The sequence below is a fragment of the Drosophila pseudoobscura genome, chromosome X (genome assembly GCF_009870125.1).
Source record: "Drosophila pseudoobscura strain MV-25-SWS-2005 chromosome X, UCI_Dpse_MV25, whole genome shotgun sequence".
NCBI classification, from domain to species: Eukaryota; Metazoa; Arthropoda; class Insecta; order Diptera; family Drosophilidae; genus Drosophila; species Drosophila pseudoobscura.
The window spans coordinates 50,334,906-50,361,115 of record NC_046683.1 but is presented as its reverse complement, the minus strand read 5'-3'; the positions used below and the strand labels follow the sequence as shown (position 1 = coordinate 50,361,115).

The 26,210-nt window shown below is 43.2% G+C and overlaps 1 protein-coding gene across 1 annotated transcript; it reads right to left on the bottom strand.

The window, feature by feature from the left end:
* Nucleotides 1-1,888: 1,888 nt before the first annotated feature.
* DIP-delta (Dpr-interacting protein delta) lies at nt 1,889-20,502 on the bottom strand. Its single transcript, XM_002134996.3, has 12 exons — nt 20,430-20,502; nt 13,510-13,666; nt 11,524-11,630; nt 10,048-10,252; nt 9,817-9,978; nt 9,536-9,664; nt 7,425-7,515; nt 6,480-6,563; nt 6,067-6,176; nt 3,743-3,805; nt 2,339-2,635; nt 1,889-2,225 (listed from the first exon to the last, which is right to left on the bottom strand). The coding sequence occupies exons 2-12, from the start codon at nt 13,622-13,624 to the stop codon at nt 2,149-2,151; spliced, it is 1,440 nt and encodes a 479-aa protein (XP_002135032.2). The 5' UTR covers nt 13,625-13,666; nt 20,430-20,502; the 3' UTR covers nt 1,889-2,148.
* Between the last annotated feature and the right edge of the window lie 5,708 nt (nt 20,503-26,210).

Here is a 26,210-nt window from a genome sequence, read left to right as displayed (position 1 = left end):
GTCATTGTGCGGGGCCAGGAGACCACAGGCCATGCAATTTTATGCTGAAATTAATTGCAAGTATTTCGCACAGATGAAGCGCAGAGAAAGACAGACAGACAGACAGAGAGAGAGAGAGAGAGAGAGAGAGAGAGAAAAGAAGTGAGAAACGAAGAAGAAAGCAAAAAACAAGGGGAAAAGGACTGGCGAGAGACAGACAGGAGACACATGGCAACGGGTCGTATGAGTAATAATATAATTAGCATGCACATTTATTAAAAAATGATGAAAGTGCACAAAAGCAAGCGACGAACGTTGACGTGCGATGCGACCGATGCGGGTGATGGGGCCGATGGGGCCGATGACGCTGACGAGGCCGAAAACCAGGAAACCCAGAAGCCAGAAAAGCCAGGAAAGGCAGGAAACGAAATCACGATGCAATGCAAAATTATTATTGCAAATTTTAACCATAGAACAGGAGATCCGGGGTGCAGTCAGGCAGTCCGGCAGCCATGCATCACGCGTGTAAGCGAATCACAGAAGGTAGATCGTAAAAATTAATGACATTTTCAAGGCGTTTTAATGCCCACCGACCGAACACATGGCTACAACATTTTAAGCCCTTCCCTTCTTCTGGCACCATGACCACCAATGGACCATTTCATGGGGACACACACACACACACACACACACACACACATACATACATACGAATTGGGTTTGCTTCCGATGGGCGTTGGACTGGACTGGAGGCGTGTCCCGTGTGCGACTCTTTTTCTTTCATTAAATAAATTGGATTTTTTTCCCGAGAAGAAGTTGAAAAGTTGCGACACGAATTTCCAGCAGAGTTTTTCGGAAAAGCAAGAAAAGCCATTTGGATTAGATGCTGAAATATTCGGGAGGGATACCAAGGAATTGGCAAAACAAAAATTCAGTTAAATGTTGGAGATTTACGGAGGAGTTTGGCTTGAAGAAACTTTGAAAATTCACCAAAAAAAAATTGAAAGAGAAAAACTGTTATTTTGATTTAAAATAGATTTGAGAAATCAAGAGCAGAACTATATAAATATAAAATATGATAAAAAATTTGAGCAAAAATCTATCAAAATGCATTTAACAGAGAAATATCTGCCAAAAAATATATATATATCGCAAAAATTTGATAAATATAAACAAGACCACTTTATAAAACTATTCATGTGAGAGTTGTATAAATTTCAGATATGTTTAATTCCAAAAAAATAAATAAAAAACCAAAACCAGACTGTTGTTCGTCTGTGTCTGATATGAACATTTTGTACAGCGTTTGGTACGAGTATTTTAGTGTTTGTTCAGTGTCTGTGATATGTGTGTGTGTGTAGTCGTAGGTGTGTCTGTGTGTTGCCAAAAAAGAAACAAACAAAATAGAAACTCTCAATTAAAAGCAACAAATTCCTTTTGGAAATTGGCCAAATAGAAACCAGATGTGTTTTGGTTTTGGCCAAAAATGCATTTTTAATAAACATAATTCGGCTCTAAGGGGAGGAGCTTTTCGCTTTTGTGGCACACAAAAAGAAAATCCGATTTAAGCCCCAAAATCCAAAACAAAATACAGAGACTTTTTCTTAACAATTTGCTGCTAAATGTTTACGATTTCTATATTTAATTCTGCTTTCTCGGCATCTGCTTTTCAGTTTATATATATATATATATACTATATAGGTTTTATATTATACAAGTAGATTTTCATCTCAGTTTTTTGTTTTTTGCGTTTCCTTTTTCGGGATATCTTAAGCTTTAGGATCCCCCATCGTTTTATAAGTATTTTACATACAATGAGCATTTTATTGTTTTTGCAAAAAAATTTCATACGTTTTTCTTTTCGTTTTTTTTTTTTTTGTTTTCTGTTTTTTTTTTTTTGCTTTTCGTTTTTTTTGTTTTTTGTTTTTTTTTTTGATTATTTTACAAATTCTTATAGCTTTGAAGTGAGCCAAGTTTTTGAAGCATTATTTCTTATTGATATTTTTTTTCCAATTTTGATATACTTTTCCAGCTATGAAATATGTTTATAGACCTAGGCTTAACCCCTTCTCCCCCGTAGATAGATTGATAGATAGACAGACTATAGACCCCACCCCTTTGGCTGCATTTTGTAAATGCTTATTGGGTAACTGAAAGGATTTATTGATTTCAGAGCACGATGATTGCCAGATAGATGGCTGTGCCCAACGTTGTTAGCCAGCAGCTTTGTGGAGGCATCAGTCCAGCTAAGGTCGTTAGTGGAGGGGTAGATTGTGGGGTGGGGTGGGGTGGGGGATAAATAACATCATCATTCTGAAGGAGATGGGAAGAGCAAAGAGCTGAACAAAAAGCTACTTACCCACTGATGATGAATACTCATTCGGTGGTCGCTCCGTGTAGAACATGCTCTTGCCTATCGCCAGTGAGCCCTTGGAGCTGCCCCCCAATGCGGAGAGGCTATTGCCCGATGCACCGCCGCCGGGCAGGGCTGAGGTCTGCATGGAGGTCGATGACGATGACGAGGCCGCCGAGGCACTGCCACCCGAGCCCGATGAGGAGGAGGCAGAGCCAGGATATAAATCGTTCTTCATGGCATATCCAACATCCGTTTGTAGGGATTTCGTTGTATCGTTGCGTGATGAGGGTATGATATTGTCTGTATATAATGAACAGAATTATATACTGCATATATATATGTGTGTATAGAGTGTGCTACTATTTGTGGGTCACTATCGTCGAATCGTACAAGTCTTTTGCGGTCTCTTAAACAAAACTTAACCCTAACCTGACATGCTTTTCAAGTTAAATTGCGTGGAAATCTTGGCTTGCGATACAAAAAAACAAAAAAAAAACACACACACACACGAGGCCACAAACAATGGCATCCTTTGTTGTCCTGACTCCGGGATTAGGTTCCGTTGCATTGCTCTCGCGCTTTGCTCTGCTCTGCTCTGCTCTACTCTGGTATGGTCTGCTCTGCTCTCTGCCCGCCAGTCACTTTAAATAAAATATGTTTGGTCTTTTGCTCTGCCCCCGGCTTCGGCTTCGGCATCCAGCATCCAGCTCTGGTTCCAGCTTCAGCTTCAGCGTCTGCGGCAGTGTTTCAAATGTGTTTCCAACCTAATGCCCCCGAAAATCCTTTCGCCCGCCCTCCACCTACTCCTCAGCATAATCCCCGGCATATTGCTTTGCCAGAGAATGGAGTCGGAGTCGGAGCCAGGAGCCAGAAGCACACAGAGGCAGCAGCAGCAGCAGCAGCGACACGGACTCCGGGATCCGGAGGACAGGAGACTTGAAAGTGTGTGTACTTTTCTGCTCGACTTGAATTTCAACAAGAGTGGGGATCGGGATGGGGATGGGGATGTGGGACTGGGCGAGGGAGCGAGAAAAAAACCCCACCCCATCGCTGAAATAGTCAAAAGTGCTTTACTTTATTTTTTTGTTGTGGGTGTGTCCCAGCCCCCCAGACCCACCAGTCCCCAGATCACAGTCGCAGTCCCCAGCTCCTGCTTGTGGATCTGTCTGGCTTAGCTGCTACTTTCGCAGTTTTGTTTGTGGCTCGCCGTATCCTGTATCCTGTATCCTTCCCCTTACGTATCTATTTGTGTATCTCTGTGTGTATCCCCTGTGTGTGTGTGTGCGGGCTGGTGTGACTTTCACGCTCAACACTGAATGTGTTAAGCACCAAATACGGAGCAGCACATCGACCCCCTCCGGTCTCCCCCTGCCCGCCCCCCCCCATCTTGACAGATACTATACTTACTCTCCCTGGACTCGACGGTGGTGTGGGTCACCTGCTTGGATGGTGTGGATGGCAAAGGTATTTCTGCAAATGGAATTGAATAACATTGCATAATTAATAATTAGAGTAGTGCCTTTTCTACAAACAAAAAATTGCAGGAGCAAAAGAAAAAAAACATACTTATAGCAAATGGTTTTTCATTACACGTTGTGGCTGTGTGTGTGGTTGCTTGTGGCTGGTTTTCTGTGTCAAGAGGCGGTGCTGTGGCGGTGGGGGAGGGGTGGTAGGTGGCTCTCTAGTGGTAAGGTCAACCACACTAAGACTCGGCTCGCTGAGAGTTTTAACTGAACTCGACGTTGGTTCAAAGTTTGTATAAACGCAACGAAAAGTGGTGCCTACTTTTGAGGGTCAGCCATACAAATACGGTTGAACTTCCATAACTCGAACGTCTGCAACTGGATTTGCTAAGTTTCGAGCTAAAACGGGTGCCAACAGAGTTAAGGCAGTCTCAATCAACTGAAGCCTCCATTTGTCGACCGCTTTCTTTGGATAATAGTGGTTCAACTTACATACACATGAGGGGGCGCGAGTGTTAACTATACCATACTTATGTGGGATTGAAATAAAACGGAAATCGCCTATCGATGAGCGCAAAAATATTGCTAATTGACTGTAAGATTCTTACGATATGAAATCGGTTGCCAATGGGCTTTAGATCTAAGCAAACTATTTCAATTTCCAAAACAAAAACCGCTTTTTATTAAAAGTATTATTGGACAAATTTTTGAATTAAAAACTATCTAAAGCAAAAAGTTGCGAAAACCGGAGCATAGCTGTTTGACTAAAAAGGAAACTAAAGTAATTTATTTTCTTTTGGAATGAATGAAGTGGTCTACTTTTAAGGTTTTTTATGAAAAGAATTGAGAGAAGTGCATACTACACGTGGAGAATAAATACCTAAGATAGTAATATTTACACTTAGTTTTTTTTTTAAATTTAAAGCAAAAGAAGATATTCTCCAAAAGTGAAAATTCTAAAAGAAAAGTTTTTACATCGTAAATAGATATCTGATTTAAAATAAATATATTTTATGTAAAAAATTGTATGAACATTTATTCATATTGAAAAATATATATTTCTTATTTAAAAAAAAATATATATATTTCATAATTAAATTAAATAAGAATTAAAAGTAAAATTTCATTCACTTAAATTTGAGCATTATTATACAAATATTTGATTTAAATAAATTTAAAATATTTAAGATAAATTTATATCAACAAAAATGTGAATATAATGAATTTAAGTATTTAAATTGTATTTATTTTTGCTAAAAATTTAATACTAAATATATGCGCGCATTTTATGTGTTTATGAGCTGTAAAAGTCAATTTAATTTAATTTGTATTTAAAAACCTTATATCTAATTTAAATATGGGTGTGTTCTGTTTTTCTTTTTACTATGCCATTTTTCTCCGAGTGTAAAACACAGTATAAAGTACAAAATGAAATTTTTGCTTTGTTTTAAGGGAAAACCCACTCGTTCAGCAAAGAGCACATCTATAAGGTTTCCAATGTCGGAGATGGAGAACAAAATTGATTAAAATTAAACCTAAACTAACCTAAACTACATCCCGATAGAGAGATAGAGAGAACCCCATCAAAACCAAGTTCAACTTGTGCTTCGATAACCTTTTGCCCCCTCATCTTTTCACCATTTGCCAAAGCACAAAATTGTAAACAGTAAAAGCAGAAGTAGAAGTTGGAAAAAACCACCCGAAAACATGAAACTGCATAAAAAATAAATATAGTATAAATGCAGCTATCCAACACTCCTCCCGCATGAGGATGGCAGCAGCAGAGCTCCTTGGGCGATACAAAGTCAAACAATTCCGAAATTCACCTTTATTTTCCGTTTACGTTTATGGTGAATGTGTCTCCATGTTGTTGTGGGGGCCATGTTACCGAGCAATAAGCTTCATGGGGAAGGGTGGGGGTGGGGGAATGATGATAGGTGCAAGAAAGGCAGGAAGGAGCTGTAGGTGGAGTCAAGGACAGAGGGGCAGATAGGGCCAGACACCAGCCACCGCTCGTTTAGTTTTACGCTCCAGAGGACAACATAGAGAGAGACAGAGAGAAAGAGAGACAGAGAGGGAGATATGTGGGATATTCCGGGTCTATAGGTAAAAGCTTTTGGCAAAATTGTGCCACAAAGGGCGCACGATATTGCATTTCTCTCTCTCTCGCTCTCTAGCTATCTTAACCTCTCTACCTGTGTGAGTGTATCTGTGTGTGTGTGTTTGCTGTAACTAGTGCACTTAAGCTACCAATACAGATGCACTTACCGTAAACACGTATGGAGCCTTCCGTTTCCCCCAGTGAGTTCTTCGAGATGCATCGATAGTTGCCAAAGTCACCATATTGTAGGTTCCTTATCGTCAGTTTCATGTGGGCGCTGCAAAAAGGTCCGAAAACACACACAGACCAGAACAGAACAGAACAGAACAGAGTGAAACGGATACGTTAGCCATAAGGTTAGAGACTTCCACTTCCCCATCCCCCCATCCACCCATACGCCCCCCGATCCGTCTTTGACTTTTACCCGAAACTTTTTGAGCAGCGTGCAACTTGTGTGCAAGCGCAAGTGCAAATGCCTGATAAATATTTAACCACAGAATCTTAGATGTTTTATTTATATTAGAGGTGCACTGTACTGGCACTGCACTGTACCTTGTGCCTTGGCACTGTTTTCACTTACCGATAGGAGTTCTCCGTATAGTCGGTTTTGTACTTCTTGCTGGGCAATACCATCACCGAATTGTACACCCAATAGATGATGGCCCTGTTGGTGGTAAACGTGAACGTTTTCAATATTTTAGTTCGTTTCGGTGCGGTTTAAATTCAAAAATTCACTTTGCACATGACAAAAACAGAATGGAAAAAACTAATCAAATTCTCAAATTAAAGTAAATATTTTAACAAAATCAAAAGAGAAATCGAGTGATCAAAACTCAATAGAGACACAGACACCCACGACACACACACACCCACACACACGACACACACGAATGCACAAGAAACTGCAATCAGGTGCAATGTAAAATCAAATGAAAATGGCAGGGAAAATAAAGTTTTCAAAGAACGAAGGCTCAAATACCCTAAAATAAATTTTGAATTAAGTTTTTACATGAATTTTTATGCACAAAAATCGTAAATTATGCTTCAAAAATTGAGTTTATTTAGAGAACATTTGACCTTGAATATAAAGAAGGAAGGACAAATAGAGTCAAAATCTATGGGCTTAAGGTGTACATCTGTGGGGTGAATTTTTTTTTTGAGAAATTAATATTTTATATAGAAAATCATACTTTAAATAAATAGATATATGCAAATAAAAATAAATGGAAAAAGGGCCTTATATTATATTCTAAAAATATTCAAATAATACAAACTAATAAAGTTCCTGCACAAAATAAAAATGTACCCCAAAAAATAGAGTATACCAGAAGTAAAAAACACAAAATAAACCTGGAAAATCCAGAGAGAGCGAGAGAGACGCAGTCACAAATTTCTAAACAACATTTAACAGGAAAAAATACAGGAAAAAAATCCAGAAAAAAAATCTCAAAAATAAAAACAGTCAAAGAAAATCGAAATGCAAAGAGAAAAAGGGAAAAAGGAGGGGGAGATAGAGGAAACTCACTTGGGATGCGCCTCCGTGTGGCAATCGATGGTTACATCTGTGCCGGATGGAGCGCCAACAAGTTGATTCGGCACCCAAATCATAGGCGAAACTGCAGATACAGATACAGATACACATACAGATAAAAATACAAATTGAGATAGAGATAGAGATGCAAAAGACTGTGTGTGTGTGGGGGAAAAGTTGGGGGCGAAATGTAAATGGCAGTAGATCAGTGGGGTGCGGCATGGAGGGGGGGGGGGGGGGCGGTTGGCAGATGATTGGGTGTGCCACAGGATACAGGTGTCGTTGCAAAGCTTATGCCACACGCATAAGCAGCAGCATTACGCCTGTTCAATGTTTGTCTCCATCGTTCTTTCTGTCTCTCTGTCTGTCTGTCTGTCTGTCCGTCTGTCTGTCTCTCTGTCTTTTGGTCCATCTGTCTGCCAGCTTAAAATGAAAGTGCAATGACAAAGCTGAAAAAATTGAGTCTAGAAAGAGGCAACGCAACGTGGTTAAACACACACACACACACACAGCCGTACAAGTAGAGCAATATACAATGTGGCTAAGACAACACGTCAGCAGAATTGAGCGATGAGAGGGGGTTAGGGGCCCGAAAGAGAGTGGAAAAAAAAATGAAGTTTCGCAGGAAGTACGTGCTCTGGACGGGTTTGTCACTGAAAATTTGTATTGGATGGATGATTGGAAGGGGCCAGAACGGGGGTTTCCTGAGTGGTAAATGGAATTTTTTCCTAGTTGGAGACTGCTCTTTTCTTAAAGCATCTATAGATCCTTATATACGAATATTCATAGTTCAAATCCCTGATGTTTTAAACCCACTGAAATTTCCACTATTTCGCAATAATTCACTGGAAACTTAAGCAAAGATTTGCCCCTTCAATCCGCCCCGTGGGAAATCCATTTATTCTCCATTCTGGCACTGATCCCCAGTCCCTTGTGCTCTGTCTCAATATATCTGGCATTTCATCTCACTTAACACAAAATACATACTCGTATACGCTTAGCTACCTTTTTTCAACCACCGCCAGACGCCCACTAGAAACAACCTCAACGAAATTATATATTAGGTTGCTCATTTTCAAACAACCAAAGCCTCCGATTCCTGCGACTGAAACCAAACTCTAGAATTCCTCTTTAACCACTCTCGTCCTTCGCCTGTGCTATGCCCTGTGTGTCCTGTGCTGTGTGTGTGTGTGTTCTTTCCAAACGAGATTGTTGGAAATTTTAAACGCTTCTAACAATACGCCTACCTGCAATACGACGACGACAGAGACTCTCCTTCTGCCACCCGAAAGCGGTAGAGGAATGGGGATGGGGGAGGGGGTGCTCACGCACAAAACCGTTCATAATAAAATAGAGAGAAAAAAGCACACTCACACACACACATACACAGGGACAGAAAAACGCCGTGAAAGTCATACGTGCAACGCCGGCAAGTGACTTTATTGCAGGTACGTGACGTGAATTATTGTCAGTGCAGGAGGAGCAAGAGGAGCACAAGGAGCAGAAGCACACCGGCTGAAACTCGTTAGGATTAACAAGCGTTTACTGGCGCACGGCGTGCAATGGCAGCAGCAGGAGCAGCGTAACTTTTACGCCCATCGCAGGTCTCCCAGATACACACACACACATACATGATAGATATATACATATAACTGGTGTATATCTGGTGTATATATACAGAGAATATAGGTATATATCAGCTGCATTAGATGGCGGCAGCTTAGCTGCTGCGTTTGTCACTCATTGCGCGGAGCAACGGAGCAACGAGCGTGCAGTTAAATTGATGAGCAGCCGGGTACAACAGCAGACGATGCCTGGCTGGCTGGCTGGATGGATGGATGGATGGTTGAGATGGGATGTGGCTCCAGGATGGATGGCATGGGATGAGTGTACGGCTAGAAGGATAGGTACGGAATGGGATACCTGGCCTGGATGAATGGCCGCCTACGCTCCGGTAAGTGCGCGCGCGTGTTTCAACTAAACTGACAAAGGCAGCAGCAAACTGTGGACAAATATAATACACGACTACGAGTACGAACACACGGATAGTTTTTGGACTGTGTCTGTCTGTCTGTCTGTCTGTCTCTGTCTTTGAGAATACTTACACTCCACATCCAGGATAATGCGCTTGGACACCGATGGCGGTACACCATTTGTGGCTATGCAGAGATAGGCCCCCATCTCATTGCGACTCACTTTGGTCAGCGGCAGAATATCGCCATCATAGACGAGCACTATTTTAGAGAAAATTGGAATTAGAGCATATATGTTTCATGGATCCAAAGATAGCAGAGGGAAGAGGAATGAGTCTTGGAGTTGATGGGAAGATGATTGCCTCTTCCTGCAATCTTCCATCATTCTGGCAGTCTCCAAGCTTTCGATTTACCTTTTTTCTTCTTCTCGACGGCTATTTCTTCGCCATCTTCGCGGCGCCAAATGATTTTGGGCGTTGGAAAGCCATCGGCACGACATGTCATGTTGATATTTTGATTCTCGCGCACTGCCACCGATGACGGTGTGCTCTCAATGTCCAGTATGTTGGGTGGCACTGCAAAAGAGGATACAGTTACAGACACAGCTAAACAATGGATGGGGGGGGGGGGGGAGCACTACTTACCCACCACCTGTAGATAGCCCACTTGGCTGATCATGGGATTCGTGTTGACCTGGCACATGTAGTAGCCGCGATCATCCTGGTGGGCCTGATTCACGTGCAACAGCCACGTGTTGTCCGTGTAGGTGATGCTGTAGCGTGGTATACGCGATATCACATGCCGATGGATGGTCAATATCATTTGCCTGTCGATGTGTATCCAAGCCACCTACAAAACGATTCAAATCCATAATCGATTTTTGGTCAATTTCCCTCCAAATAATGTCATGAGCACACACACACACACAGAGGCTCTGGTCCTTCTTCGAGGAAGATCTAAGGAGTGGGACGCTTGAGGACGCTGTCATTATAAATGAACGTCATGTCGTGTGACGCAGGGACCGACCCGGGGATAAAGCCAACTTGACAGCTGTTTCCGCATTTTTAATACACTTTTCTTTCAGCTTTTGGTCTTGGTCTTTCTCGGCACTTTCCTTGGACTTTCTTTCACACATACTCACACACACAAGAGGGAGAGAAAGAGAAAGGGATTCCTCATGCTGCAAGGATTTTTGCCCAGCTGCAAACTTTTCAAATTTACTCTCTCTGCCTCTTCTCCAGCCATCAGTGACAGGAATGAGTTTCTCATTTCTCTCGCTCTTTCTTGGCCCTCGCATGTCCTGGCCAATGTTGACAAAAGTCCAATAAGAGCCAGGCAGCAGAAAGGACCCCTGGTCCTGGGGACAGTGTTTTATATGAAGTTGATATGGCGAGTAAATATTTGTGATTTGTTATGAGCTCTCGCTGTGCCAGCAGCATCAGCAGCAGCAGCTGAGGGAGATAAATGATAAGTGATTTTCTAGTCATTTTCCTTGGGGTTCGAGAGGCCAGAAGAATGGAAAATGGAGATTGAATTCAAAGTCAAAGGCCTGACTGAAGTGTATCTTTAGCTTATATGGGATCACATTCCAATCCCACAGATTGTTGCCTTGGGCACCCGACAGTCTGACAGTCAAACAGTCTGACTTGCATCGAAAAGTGAGTGTGGGTTCAATTGCCATCGAATATATTCGTAGTTATTAATTAGAGATGTCTAAATCTATCTGTAAACTACCAGTAAATATGGCTGTAATTTTCCATGTAAACTGTCTGGAAATATATCTCTAATTTGAGTGGAAGCCTCCATCGAATGTGAGTGTAAAATAGCCCTTGAATTAAAGATACGAGTAAGATTTCCCCCACCCCATGCAGGCCCGTCTGTCAATGGACCCTGGTAGGCATTCAGCCCAAAGACTGTCTCGCTGTCTGTCTGCTCCGACATTCGCCTTCGTTTCGTTTCGTTTCGTTTCGTTTTGGTCTTTGGGCCATTTATGAAATTGATTTCTGACAGTGTCCGTCGTTGGCTCGAAAACTGCTTCATCAAATGGCCAACCAGGGCACTCATTTTACGCACAATTTATGGCAACTTCACCACGGTCCATATCAGCCGTCTGTACTCACCTTATAGCCACCCAAATGCTCGACGACACAGGGCAGATTGGCATCACGGCCCACGGCCACGGTGACGTTTGGTATCGGCTGTGCGAAGCGTGGCTCATCCATCATGACTGCGAATAAAAAGAGGAGAGGCGAGAAGCCACAGGCCGGAAAAGTCTGTTAGTTAATGAGTGTTAGATAGATAGATAGTCTCATTAAAAGGATGCATTCATTGGGCTACGACGAAGCTTAGATGAGCTTTGAGATTGTTTTGAAAGTTTTTTGTGCATAAAGATTATAATTAGAAAGATTTATTGGGCAGTAAATTAAGTAAACTTTTTGGAAATAAATCTCTTATCTTTCTATAATCCTAAATCGGTTTAAATCTTGAATATAAGTATTCCTTGCAAAAACTCTGGACCATTTCCCTTTGCTCTCAAATAATCCGTAATCCTGTAAGCTTCTCTACAAATAATACCTTAATATATCCAAAAATATGAACCATTTTCGTACGACACCGACAGCGGTGTTTCTGTAGACCATAACAAAGTCATTAAAGCCCAACGGAGTGTGTGCAGGGTAATAAAAATAAAGGAGTGCAAATGTTGATGGAGGAGCAATAGCAGCTGTTGCCGGAAATCCCTGACCCACAGGCCAAATATAATCAACAGCAGGAGCACCATGGACAGAAGGAGCACCAGGAGTACCAGAAGGAGGAGCAACAGAGGCAACCGCAGCGTCATTATGAAATAATTAAACAAAGCAATTTTTTATCTGGCCAAAGAGCGGGGGCACTGGCACTGGCACTGGCACTAGCACTGGCACTGGCACTAGCAGTGGCAGTGGCAACGACTATGGCAGCACGTAGCACGCCTGTTGAGGCGTCCTCGGTGCGAATGCTGATGGTGGTGCACCTCCTGTCGCGTCCTCCTGTTGGAATATGAAACTTTTGTTTCACTCTGTTTTTCCTTTTCCTTGTTTTTTTTCTTTTTCTATGCATTCATTTCGTGTTCGTGCTTCTGCTTTTGCCGCGGAAGTGGCGCACAAAAGCAAAAGCAAAAGCAAAAAAAAAAAAAACACGGTCTACCTCCTGGCTGCTGTTGCCTGTTATCTGCGTCATGCAGCCGGAGCACCGTGTGTCCCCATGCACCCCTCCCCCCCTGCACCCCCTTGCATCTCGCTACCGCTCCAGTAGGCACCAGCATTGCACCTGTCTCACGGTTCACGGCTTTGGCCAGGCCAGAGGAAAACAGAGAACAGTCCTGGCCAGGCCGTGTGTTTGGTGCGTTGCCATCGTTTTGAGGTCTCATTTTCTTAATTAAATTATGACCAGATCTGACAGGCTTAACACTGCGAAAAAACACGTAGTCGGTGGCATGAACACCGAAAAAAGGCATATGGACACATTTTCGTGGGAATTTCGAGAGGAAATTATGATACAACGCTACAACTGGATTTGGGCATGTTCATTAAAAGAACTGACTATCGGAGGATATTGCGTTACCTAAAGATGTGGACATAGGCTGAAAACGAAATGTTTTCGGACACAAAATTAAACCAGTGCATTAACCACCTACGCAGTGCTCTAAAATTCCATCAGAAACACTGAGACATTCCCTAGTCAACATTAAGCTGTGGTACCACAACCTTGACCAATACTGACTACCTTTTAGCAACACTGAAACATCTAAGACATTCGACTTTGCTTTATGGGAAAAGCATGCAGTGAAAGGGAGAGAGATATAGCTGGGATGTCCAGTGAAGCTGGGAGCAGCACTGCGGCAGCAAAGATCGCTGGCTGTCTGTGTTGCAAAACATCATTTTGTCACACATAAAGCTTAGTTCATCGACTCAGAGTCGGCAATGAGCAGTAGTTTTGCGTTGTATCTCTTTTTCCTAATGTCTAATGTCATAAGGCTATTACCAACACTGACTACCTTTTACCAACACTGAAAAACTGAAACAAGCAAACATATTAATTCAAAAATAATATCATCAATTACGACTTACCGTGCGTCACCAGATTTGTCATGTAGATGACAAACATAATCCGTCGATTCGTGAATCGACTGGGGAATATATTTAAGGCTATAAGCAGCAATTTAATTACTGTTAAAATGAACATTTCGTCTCTCTCTCTTTTTATTCGTTTTTTATAGAGTGTTTCCTTTAGATTATTGTTTAAATGATGTAAATAGAATTGGTGGAATTTTTTACACAATTTGTAGTTGGTATTTTTTGGTTAAATTTCATTAAATGGGTTTTTGTTGTCGTTTTTTTTTTCTTTAACTATTTCGTTGCTTTTGCCGTTTGGTTGTATTTAATTTTTATTTGGTTTTTTTTGCTCTTTGGCTTTTCGTGTATGTTTTTTTTTCCTTTTTTGGATTTAAAACATTTATTTGATTTGCGTAATTTAATTTGCACACACAAGTGAACACCAACACCAACACCAGCACCAACACCAACACCAACACCAGTACGAATATACGGACACTCCGGCAATTCAAATTTCATTTAGCGTAAAGCTTTAAAAATCGCTTAATTCACTTGACGCGTCGGATTGCATTTGTTGCTGTTGCCGTTGCCGTTGCTGTTGTTTTTTTTTTGCTGCAGACGAAACAATGAAATTGAATATAAAAATGCAGCCAACACACATGTGTGGGCGGGGCGGGGCGGGCTGGGGCGGTGAAGGGCGTGACGGGGCGGGATGGGGCCAGGCAGCAGAGGAACGCCGATTTCCAGGGATTATGGCATTTATTATTATTATGGCACTCGGACTGGAATTTCGCGTTGCGATTGTTGTTGCCAGGGCTTTGCAATGTTGTATGTTGACTACGACTTGCAACAACAGAAACAACAGCAATAAAGGCTACCTTTCTAGAGTCGAATCGTTCGATACCCTTGAGTAGAACTGCAAACATTCGCATCTGAAAATGTCTCTCAGCAATGAATGTTGGCAAATTTCTTTGGAAAGAAGAAAGTTTAGCATTACTTTTCCATCAGTATTTTCTAGGAAGCTGCAAAACCCGTAAATGAACCTTCAATTAAGACTTTTTTTCAACAGATCTTTGACCTTTGACAGCTCTAACATAACAGCGATCCAATCTTAGCGGTTCAAACCTAATTTTGAAGCTCATTCAGACCACATATCTATACGTATCTATGTATCTTCTTACCCTTACTTTTCTGCATAGCAAACATCTACTCAAAATCATCATATCCACCTTCAACCTGTACAAACAATGGGAATACGCATTGCAGTAGTGTCTATAGAGGAGCCTAAAGGGGTCCATGACTGGGGTCCATGGCTGGACATTTGGGTTCCTGTTGGCTGTTGCCTGTCTGGCTGTACCGTCGTTTGTATGTATTTGGCTGTTGGTTGTTTTCGGTTCTCGGTGCTCGGTTTGCCAAGTTCATTTGGCTGGGCTCCCTGCAACATTTATTATTAATAGCACTTTATTCCGGTCAGTTGTCGTCGTCTATATGTATTTATGGATATATAGCCATTGCCACTGCCACTGCCACTGCCACTGCCCCCACATATGTATGAATGCGTTTCATTGATGTTACTATTTTATGGCCCCTGGAAATGCGTTGTTGTAGTAGCTGCAGGACGGATGGTGGATGGCCTATGGCCGCCAGTAAAGGCTGTGTCATTGTAACTGTTACTGTTATGGTCACCGTCACCGTCACCGTGACCATTACTTTTATTATTACTCTTTTTAGCGGTGTACTATATGGCATATATATGACATCATTGCATTGCATTTTAATTTCTGGATGCGTTTTTATTTGGTTTTGACCCAAGGAATACCCTCAGAAATCAGTAGGAAATCATTAGAAGGAGGTAGAGAATTTCTTGTGAATACCTATCTATTGAAATATATTAATTTATGATATTTAAAATGTTTAAATTCCGAACAGCTCCATGATATTTATATTTTTTTTTATCAAAAAATTCCACTAGTTTAATAAATAATAATTATACAAATCCATCTAACTCGTTAAGTACAACTTGGAATGCTCTATCAAATATTATAAAAAAAGCGAGTGAGCCGGGGGTTGGCAGGACCCGTGCCCTCTATTTTTTAACGAATATTCCGCAGAACCTCAACTAATTATCATTGATTCTTGCAGATTTTGCCCAAGGAGCGCCCCAGCAACATTCAGGTATGAAAAACCAGTAAGAAAATCTCTCCGAATACCCCTCAACATGCCAGAGTATCCTGTGTCTCCTTTGGACTTCCCCTAGCATTCAGTGCAATGCATCGGTTAGACTCTGGCAGCTCTTACTGCACTTGGTCGCCGGTCCAATGGCAATTTTGTGAAATGATTTATGAATGAACATTCCATATCAGCTTCCTGCGCTTGCCAGGGCTCTCTTTACAACTCTCAACTCTGCTCTGCCACCGCTCACTCACTCAAAACTCACAACTCAGTTGACGCTTCGATATTGGTATTAATATTTGATTCGCTTGGGAAGGCTCTACCTGCTTTTATTGCGTTGCCAAATACTCGCACAATCTGACTGAAGGCATAAATATTAATGTGTATGCATTTATTCAGATGGTTTTTTTTTATATACATACATACATACAAGTTTCTTCTTGTTTTATTCGTTTTTGAAAGTAGTTAAAACTGTCGGTTGTCGGAATGAATGTCGTAACATTTTCCCGTTCAATCAAATGCTGGACAAAAAACCCAACCATTTTCGTGATATATCCCAATCCCATTTATAAAAAAGTAGTTCCATACCCTCTTCAAAAGAGGTTTTACGAGATATTATTACATGTGTATGTTGTTGGGTTGGTTGCTATTTTCTATTCCCATTTTCTTGTGAAAGAGTATTTGATGTTCGACTTTTTAGTCTTTATTATTTTCGTTATATTTATTTTCCAGTGTAAAGTTCGTAAAGTGCCAGATGGCTTCAAAATAGCCAGTATTTAATATATAATTGCCCATTTTGATGTGCTACCACAAAAAATTGAATCAATATAAATTATTCAAAATCTGAATCTTAAAATGGAACGTTTTTTCATTCCTGAACTGTGGTTAAGGCATCCTACATTTTGTCCTTAATTATATATTTTTCTATGGTAATCACCTAACATTCAACAATTAAAGAAATTAATTAAAAATGCATTTAGTTTTAAATTTTGTTCAGTTTTTTTTCCCCCTGTTTTAATTAAAATATGACTTTCGATGTCATTATATGTTAATTTCTGTTTATAAATAACACCATACAGGGATAACAAAATCAATTAAAATGACCTCGAAATGGATATCAGAACATTAACATGTGGCCCCCCCCGCAATCAGAAAAAGGATATACAAATCCCCGACACACATGTGGCAGTGGGGGCGTGTCTCTTGTCCTGCGTACGTCTGTGCCACGCACACAAAAATAGGCGTTTTGTTGCCTTGCTTTTGACATTTTATTGCGGACAACAGGACAACAGTTTTCCAACGGGGTATCTGGGTGGATGGGTGGTTAGGGGCGGGGAGGGGGGGTCGTCCTGCCTCCCAGATCAGTTCAGTTCAGGGCTCGAAGTAATTAGGTTGAAATTACAAATTATGGGGTTCATGTACCAGATTATTACGACAGAAATCAGAGAGAGAAATGCGTCCATGCTATGGCTATGGCTATGGCCATGGCTGGGAGTACAATTCGGGGGCAAATTACGGTCGAAAATTGGGAAACAAATTTTCTATTTTGGACAAGAACGTAACAAACGGCAGCCAGGACCAGCACCAGGACCAGCACGAGGACCAGAAGCGAGAGCAAGAGCTCGTTAAAAAGCACTTAGGGGCACACAAAAATCAAGGGGGGGGAAACAGAGAAAAGGTCGGTGGCAGTTGTTGTTTTGGGGGGAGTGGAAGGGAAGGGGCGGCATATGTGGGGTTGGGGGGTAATTATGATGCAATCAGTCGACTCGAGAGTCCAGAGAAATCACAACTTAACCAGCCTGACATGTATAAATAGAAGTTAAGTCTCGTTTCCGCTTGAAATACTCACACAAAGAGGTGGCTGGCCGATTCTCCGGTCTGTTCAAGCTGCGCCGCTGTGACAAGTGAAATTTTGTGGCAATGGCAGCGCGAATTGCAATGGAATCGCCGGAAAAAGCTGAAGACTGAACCAAGCACCCAAGAAGACAAAACCATAAAAGACAGCCTCAATTGCATACTCAAGCGGGGAAGAGGAGATGGAGATGGCGATGGAGATGGAATACAATGTAAATTATGCTTGGAGGTAGCAAAAGAAATGGCATTCATGGTGCTGGAAGGACTGCTGTTGGGGCTGTCATCTCCTCTTGTCTCCATCGCCATCGCCATCTCCATCTCTCTCTCTGTGTCTGTGGCATTTTCATCGGGAACGGGAAGGGGGAGCCAACAGCGAGCCCAGTGTCTGCCAGTCAGCTGAGCAATGCCATGAGATCTGACAGCCAGCGCAAATGGAATTGTTTGCAGATGTCTGCGCGGGTCTGGCAGGGCGGGGGCGAAGAGGGTAGCGTGGCAGGAGACATTTCAGCGTCATGACATGAAATGCGGCAAGAAAATGCATTAAATTTTCGCTTTCGGTTTTCCATTCCCAGATTCTTTTGCCCCGCACAAAACAAACGAATCTTTTTTCCCCACACACACACACACACACACACACACTTTGCATTAATAAACCACAAAAATAATAGGGAGAAAAGGATTTGATAATTTTACATTCATTGTGGAGCAGCCACAGCAGCAGCAGCATCCTTGAAGAGCTAATTAGTAAATGTTTTTGTTTCCTCTCTACTTATTATCCTTTGTTCCACCGACAAAAAAATATACATATAGAAGAGAAGAGGGAAGAGGAGAGAGGAGAGGAGAGAAGGTGCCCCCAAGCAGTTGGCTGCTTCGGAATGGAACCAATTCTAAGGGGAAATAGCACTTAATGAGCTTGAGGGCTAAGAGCACACCCACCTCCCACCACCGCCCCTAAGAAGTGGTATTCTCTTGTGGTCCATTTTTTGGTAACCAAGTGCTTTTCTATTTGGTTTCTGTGTATTTTGTAGATGGCCTTTCTTGGTAAAGTAGAATATGGAATATGTGGTAATAATAATGAAGGTTCTCTACACGTTGAACGCATTTTGTTGTTCCAGTAATTAATTAAGAATTAAATAAAGTAAGAATAGAATGAAAGATGCAACAAACCCTTAAAAATCCTTTCGAATCGTGGCACCCTTTAACCAGCTGATTATTACCGATCCTTGGGCAGTCCAGGGTAGGCTAAGAAGATCTATCGGAATAGGTATTATAGGTACCCCCATTAAATACAACGATGTGTGGCACTTAAGATTCCTACATTTATATTTTAAAACCTTTTGCGACAAATCACTGTTTTGAAACACTTTTACTTAAAAAGTTCCATTATCTTTCCGAAAGAACTATCCACAAATTTTCATCAACCTTTTAGTCCAATTACAGATATCCGTTGGCTATCTCTTAATTTATTTATAGCTTGATAAATCTTTCAGCACATCCACATCTTTTACTACATGTCTCCACTCTCTCCCTCATTCTCTTTTCTATCCTTTTCATCTATAAATCTCTCTGCAACCTGGCCATAAATTTGCCTATCCATCTCAACTATTTTTTATAAATTTACTCGTATATCTAGCAACCATCGCTGCTCTAGCCTTTAGCCTCTAACCGATATCTACTCCATTGTATTCTTTCCGTTCAGACCCAATTAGAGTTCATTTTCCAACCCTAAGCAAATTGGATCGTCTGGCAGCGATTACATTTCAGATTTATGCGCCCTCACAAAACTGTCAATCCCTGAAGCTAAACAGGGTCTTGTCGATGCAAAAACAATTGATTTATTAATGCACTCGATAGGAATAACACTCGCCCTGGCATCCCATCTATCTATAGCTGCTCGCATGCATGCGCCAAGAGCAATGAACCGGAAAGATGATGATGTTTGTCCTGGCATAACGAGGCAAATGATGGAAGGACGAGAGCGGAGAGATTGAAATGGAGATGGAGATGGAGATGAAGATGAAGACGAAGATGGAGCAAAATGCCGCGAGTCTGGGGTTTGCTTTTAGTCCCATGGCTTGAGGAGTAATTCCTTTACAAGCTGAAGGATATTAAAAACAAGAGCAAAGGAGCCACCGAAGCTGCTGCTACTCGTACTGCTGCTGCTGCTGATGTTTCAGCAGGAAGCAGGAGAGAATGTTGCATAAACTTAACATAAATAATGGAAGCAATATTTCAGTTGCAGGAGTCTAGCAGCAGCACACTCTGGCGGAGTGCACCATCAGCATCAGGGGCGGGCAGCAGCAACAGCAGCAGCAGCAGCCCAAGTAGCAACAAATGAAGTTTGGATGACTTGCAGCACTGCTGGCTGATTGCCGTGAAATTTATGTGGCACAGGGATGAGTGAGCAACCGGTTCGGCTCGGTTCTGCTCTGCCGTCTACCGTCTTCTCCGCTTCTCTGCTTCTCAGTTTCAACTGTATTTTTAATGAATTTTCCCTCCAAACCCCCTTTCGGTGGAATGCAAATTGCATATAAAAATACAGCAACAACACAAAAAAAAAAAAATAGGGAAAAACTCCACTGTTTCTTTGGTCCTTTTCCATACTCATTTCTTTCTCCTACGGTGGCTCGCTGCAGGTGAGCGAATTATTTAACGATCCGACCGCAGAATTTATTGTCGCCTGCTGTTTGCGGTTTAAATAATTTTCATGACCGCCACACACAGCACGGAACACACAGAAAAAAAAAAATATTCAAATAAAATATTGTTAATTGTTGCACACTTTTGTCGGTAATTGAAATATCATTTTAATTGCTTTTGATTTATTCGAGCGACAGCTGAGGCTGTCAACAGCACCAGACCAACGTTTATTTGAGAGTAGCAGCGTGGCCACAGAGCTCTTCGGTTACTTGATTTATTTATGCCTAGGGTCTTCCTTTTCAGTGGAAAGTCTCGCGGTACTGACAACCACTTCCGGTGCAGGTTCGAGTGAAACTGAGTTCCGAGCCATCCTCGCTTCACTGGCAAAAAGCCTGGAAGCTTCGTGGCTCTCGGTGTGTGTTCGTGTCTCCAAACTTCGGATTCGTTCGCACCGCTTCGCTTCGGCTTTCGCCTTTTGGCTGCTCGTTTTCGGCATTCGGCATTCGGCTGCCGGTTCGGCTTTCTCCAACTTTCGAACTCGTTGGCGGTGGGTGGCGCAGGCGTCTGTCTCCACTTTTCGAACGAAACACGTGCTCGGTCGCTGCGAAATGGAATTTGTCGGCGAAAAAGGAATTCAAATCAAAACAACATTTTGTTTTGCGCCTTTTTTCTCTTTCTCTCTCTGTCTCTCTGCCGTTTTCTTTTTTCGAACTTACTCGCGACAAAAATGAGAGAAAAAAAAAACAAACGAGGAACAACAACAACAACTTATACGCAACGCATAAATCTCATTGGCCAAGAATGAGTGTAAGCCAAAATTAATTCCATCTGGCGACCGGCAAATGCTGTTCCTGCTTGGCTCTGGCCGTGGCTGTGGCTGTGGCTCGGGGGCTGCGGTTTCGCTTTTGGGGCCTACAACATTAAGGGTTGACTTGAACTAGAATGTGGCGGGATGGATGGAACGAAACGGGTTGCATTTGAAGGATATATTCAAAGGGAAATTAACGTGCATTTTCGGGCAGGTTCTTGTAGTCAAGAAAACTATAGTTACTGCCTTCTTTGGTGCTTAGAATCTACAGTAGTGCACAAAGAATATTAGCTTAAGCTTTTCGTCTATCGAGAGCCCAATATTGGCCATTAATCTATAAATTATAGCCAGTGTTGCAGCTGTAGAGCAAGTCCCCATTGTCCACTGTACCATATTGTCATCTCCAATTGCGATCCGATCCCTAGACAAAACAAGACCGAGCTAGGGTGAATTCCCAATCAACACAGAAGAGCGAGCGCACAATTGAGAGCCCAAAACAAGAACGAGCGAGTGCGAATTATTCCGAGGCAGATCGGCGAGAGAGACGGCAGAAGAGCCTCGAACGACGATCAATTTCGGATTGGATTTAATCACTTTTAATACAACTTTACTCGCATTAATGAGGTCCAGGGTTTTCCAGGACGGCAGGTTTTATTACAATCAGTCTGTATTTATGAATATTATGTAGGATTCGTTATGATTATGGCTTAAGTGAGACTTTGGCATCGATCGTTGAGGCTGTGTTCTCTCCGCTCTTTATGCGACAGCCGCTACTAATCCCTCTCTCTGTTAATTGCTCTGTTATCTCTACAGACTCTGTTGCTCTCTCTGGCATACACCCGAGATATATTCTCACGCTCGTCAGCAGTCTATTCAACCGCTCGTTCGCGTCTTCATCTCTCACCTTGCTTTCCTTCTTCCATTCGCTTTCGCTCTCTCGATCTGTCGAGCCTCGGTCGAAGCTTCGTTTGTTTTAGGACCCGACATGGAATAGTTCTTCCATTCGAATCGAGTCTTGAAACGAGCCCCGTCTTCAAACCAGCACCGTGCCGAATCGAGCTGACTCTTAAATTGATTCGTCGTGCCCTCGTCTTGCACCAAACTCGAACCTTTCGCTATCTTTTGAGCTGAACAATCACCGACCTTTACTAAATATATATATCGGACACTACGCTACTGAAAGAGCTCCAGTAGAGCTCCAAGTAGACCAACAGGAATGGCCTCTTATCCATCCATCTTCTGACTATCAGAAGATTGAATTACTATATCATATAAATTATGTAGTTAACAAAAAAAACATTGGGGATTTATGGTTCAGAAATGACTATTTAAGAATAAAATATATTGTTGAATATTTTTTTCAGCTTAACTGCATATTTTCAAACATAAATCTTTTTTCGCTTTAGTTTTTCATATCCTTAAATTCGGCTTGCGTAAGAATGTCATTTGCAGAAATTGTGGGCGCTGGCACGCCCTCTGACTGCCTGTCATAGTCGGATCTTTTTGGCTATGCTTGTGCAATCATAACGCACAAGTGCACTCTCACACACACACGCACACGCACACAGTCCCACACACAAAGCCAGACAGACAGACGGACAGATAGACAGACACTTGGGGAAAATCGTTACACAATCTTTGGCCCAGGGAAATATTCTATTTCCACCAAACCCCAAATCCCACCCCAAACCCAAAAACAGCACCAGCGTCCGATGATTTCTTAAGTTTTAATGCAAAATTGTACTTTGATATCAAGGCTTGTTCTGGTTTGGTTTCGGATCCTGTTGCTGTGGCTGCTGTTGCTCCTTGTGGGAGACCCATTCCGGAGAGAGCATGCCCATTGCCTTCATGTCGGAAATCCAAGTTGATGTTTTCTTTATAAGTTGCTCAAGTAAACAAGGAGCGCACTTCCTTTGTGCCCAGGACCCTCCCGCCACTGCGATTCCAGGAAGTGCGCGCTTATGCCAAGAATTTGTTTTGTCTTTCGAGTATTACAATCTTGTTTGCCTTTCTGGCATATTGCGGTTGACTTTTGCCAGCCAGACAGAGGCCAACAGAGGGCGAGTGGGTGGAGGCGGAGGCGGAAGAGACAGGAGGTAGAAGCTGCCCCCTGCCCCACCAAAAAACCAAAAAAAATATGAATATCCATTGAAGTTCGGCTGTAACTTTAATGGAGCCTGCTCTTTGTGGTCCCTTTATGGTGTGTTTGTGTGTGTGTGAGCCCCCGTGCATCCATCAACAGAAAACTCATCATAAACTGAAGAGTGGATGAGAGAGGACTCGCTCTGGCATCCGTTCCCCCGCCAGGACACAGATACGGATACGGATACGAGTATTGGCAGCTGCAGCGATGGAGCAGCTCAGGAGTCAAGGAAGGATTTATAACATCAGCATATGGGCATCATCTTTATATCCTTTCCCCTGCTGCCTGTTCCCCCAGTGTCTGGCCCCTTGGCCGCTTTCCTTTCCTTTTTATATTTATTACATCATTCGATGGTTGAAACTCGCATATTAAGTGGATTGATGTATTAATATTTAAACGGCGATTTGCGGCTTGTGGTTTGCTTAAGCTGCTCGGGGATCTTGACTTGACTGGAGGCGCCTGCACTCGACCCTTGACCCTTTCACGGACTCATGGCATCCGCCCGCGGGTATAATGAGGCATTTCAGGCGTATCTGCATGCCCGAGTATCGATTCGATCAGCCCTAATAGTGCTCTCCTCCAGAGGTAATCATCATCTTGCCACACTCTTCCGCAGCGGCAGCGGCAGCCGCAGCCGCACTCTTTCTCTCTGAAGATGCCTCTTCTTCCGCCTTCGCTCTGGTCACATTAAAAGGCGACACGCATTGTGGAGTCCCATGTAAACTTTTTGTGTGCGTGGCTCTCATAAATAAAACATAAAGTCCCTTCTTTATTTTTATACACTTTATGCAGCAGCCTCCTGCTCCGCCTTCTCCAGCGAGGGGGCGAGAGGGAACTTTCCTTCTGGCCAACATGTTTCGAAAATGTTTATAAAATGACGCAGAAAGCGTACAAGTCATAAATAATGCGTTCAGGGAGAGGGGGGAGGGGAGGTGGAGCAGAGGGAGAAGGGAGCAGATACACAGGAGGGAAGGTGCGCGACAGTGCCGGAGTGTCGCAGTAATTTGAAATTAGCACGCGTTTGACATGCAAATATCGGGGACAAGACGCTGAGACACACAGCTCCTGGCTGTCGAACCGCAGCAATTATAGATGGGACGGAGACGGAGTCGGAGTGGGAGACGGAGACGGACCACGCGGCGTATGCGGAATGCTGCAACGGAAGCGGCCAACGGAAGGCATCCTAATAGCTCTTCTTTCTGCCCGGGAGTAGCCCCAGCGTAGCGGAGGGTCCGATATCCCCTAGATAGTATCTCCAATATTGACCATTCCCGAGGCTGTGCCGCATACAAATGAGTTGGAAACTCAAGGGTTGGACAGGGAGTGGGAGTGGAGATCCCTCCTCATCGCTGGGGGGTCATCCGAGATGACTTTGGCAAATAAATAAATGGCGAGTGACATTTGCACAATTATTTACAATTAATTACGCAAGTGACACGAAAACAACACCCGTCCCCTGCTGCTCCTCCCCCTCCTGGGCGGCGCATTTGAGACGCGGCCCCGCTGCTTCCCCCTGCTTCCCCCTGCTTACCACGCTGTTGATTATCTCACTCTCGCATGCAGGTGTGTGGGCGTGGCAGCACACAGGCCTCCCCGATTACCCAAGCACAATCGATTAATATTGAATTGCATCTGCGGCCGCCTCGAATTTCGGCCCTCCATTTCTGTAATCGAAATTATTGTTGGGGCTCGCTCCAGTGCCAGGAATCGTCGCATAATGCTGGATGCCACACACACATGTATACTCCAGGATGTGTGTGTGTGTGGTGTGTGTGTGTGGGTGGACAGGAAGGAGGCAGAGTGGGGATCCGCAGGTGCACGTTGGGTCATCAATGAACAATGAAATTAGGAGCTGCAACCGAGGGAGCAGTCCCCATTCCCCATTCCCCACTTCCTCTTCCTCGGAGGGATTTCCATCAATCAGAGAGGCACTCAACTGGCCTGCCAGGATACACACGTATACATGGACATACAATATCCTGGGGGAAAATCAACCCAAGTGTTTTCCGCAAAGGAATCCCCTTCCTGCAGAAGGAAACAAAAGTTCATTCCTGCGGTCGCCGCTCAAAGCGTTTTCCATTCCCAAACTCAGTGACAACGAGGAAAACACTTCCGCTTTTCACACGTTTTTCTTCCTTACCCCCGCTGGCAGGGACGGGGGGGACGGGAGGTGCCGGCATTCCACAAATGTTGCGCCAAAAATAACATTTGAATACCAAAAAAGGTTTTTATTTCCCGCCTCGACGCAGACTAACGAGGAAACGGGGGGAATGTCATGGCACGGCAGGGGAGAGTACGGGGGATGAAGGATGGTACGGGATGGAATGGAATGGAAACGGCAACGGAGACGACTCTATTTGGTGGCAGGCAGCTATTTGGGGCATGCTGTCCACTGGGGAGGGTAGTGGAACGATGGCGGGGGAATGTATCTTCATTTGCGAGCGACTAAGTGACACTTTTTTCGCTGTGATTCCCCCCTCCACCCCGTCTCTCTGGCAGGCGGAGACGGAGAGCAAACTGAATGATTTTCCCCGTCTAAATTTCGCTATTTGCTCTCGGAAAAGTCAACAGAGTCCCTTCCCATTCATTTACCGTGTATATGCATACATATATACCCCCGATCCGATCCGATCCGATTGAATCACGTCGAAGAGTATTAATATTTGATTTTAATCTACTCCGAAGGCAAATTTATCCAGATATTCCCCCTCTGATGCATGCACCCTCCGAAAAACACCAAACACCAGACAAAAGTCATTCACAGTCGCCTCCCTCCTCTCCTCCTCCCTCCGCTTTCCATATCCCCCCGCCGACTTCTGTCTGTTGCAGCATCGACGGAAATCGATATTCCATGACACTGCACTCTCCAGGAGGGACATCGTTGCATTGTCTTTGCCCTGCCTCCTGCTCTTCCGCTCTAATGAGTTTCCCTGGAGAGCGGCAGGGCCCTCCTCCCAGCACCCCTCGCATTCGTGTGGATTTATAAGTTTCTGGCATTATTTATGCCATCTCTGGATCTCTGCAACTGCGTAAACATCCTCTCCCGTCAGAGTCCAGTCAGAGTCCATCCTCCCCAAGGATTTATGTACTCCAAGATCG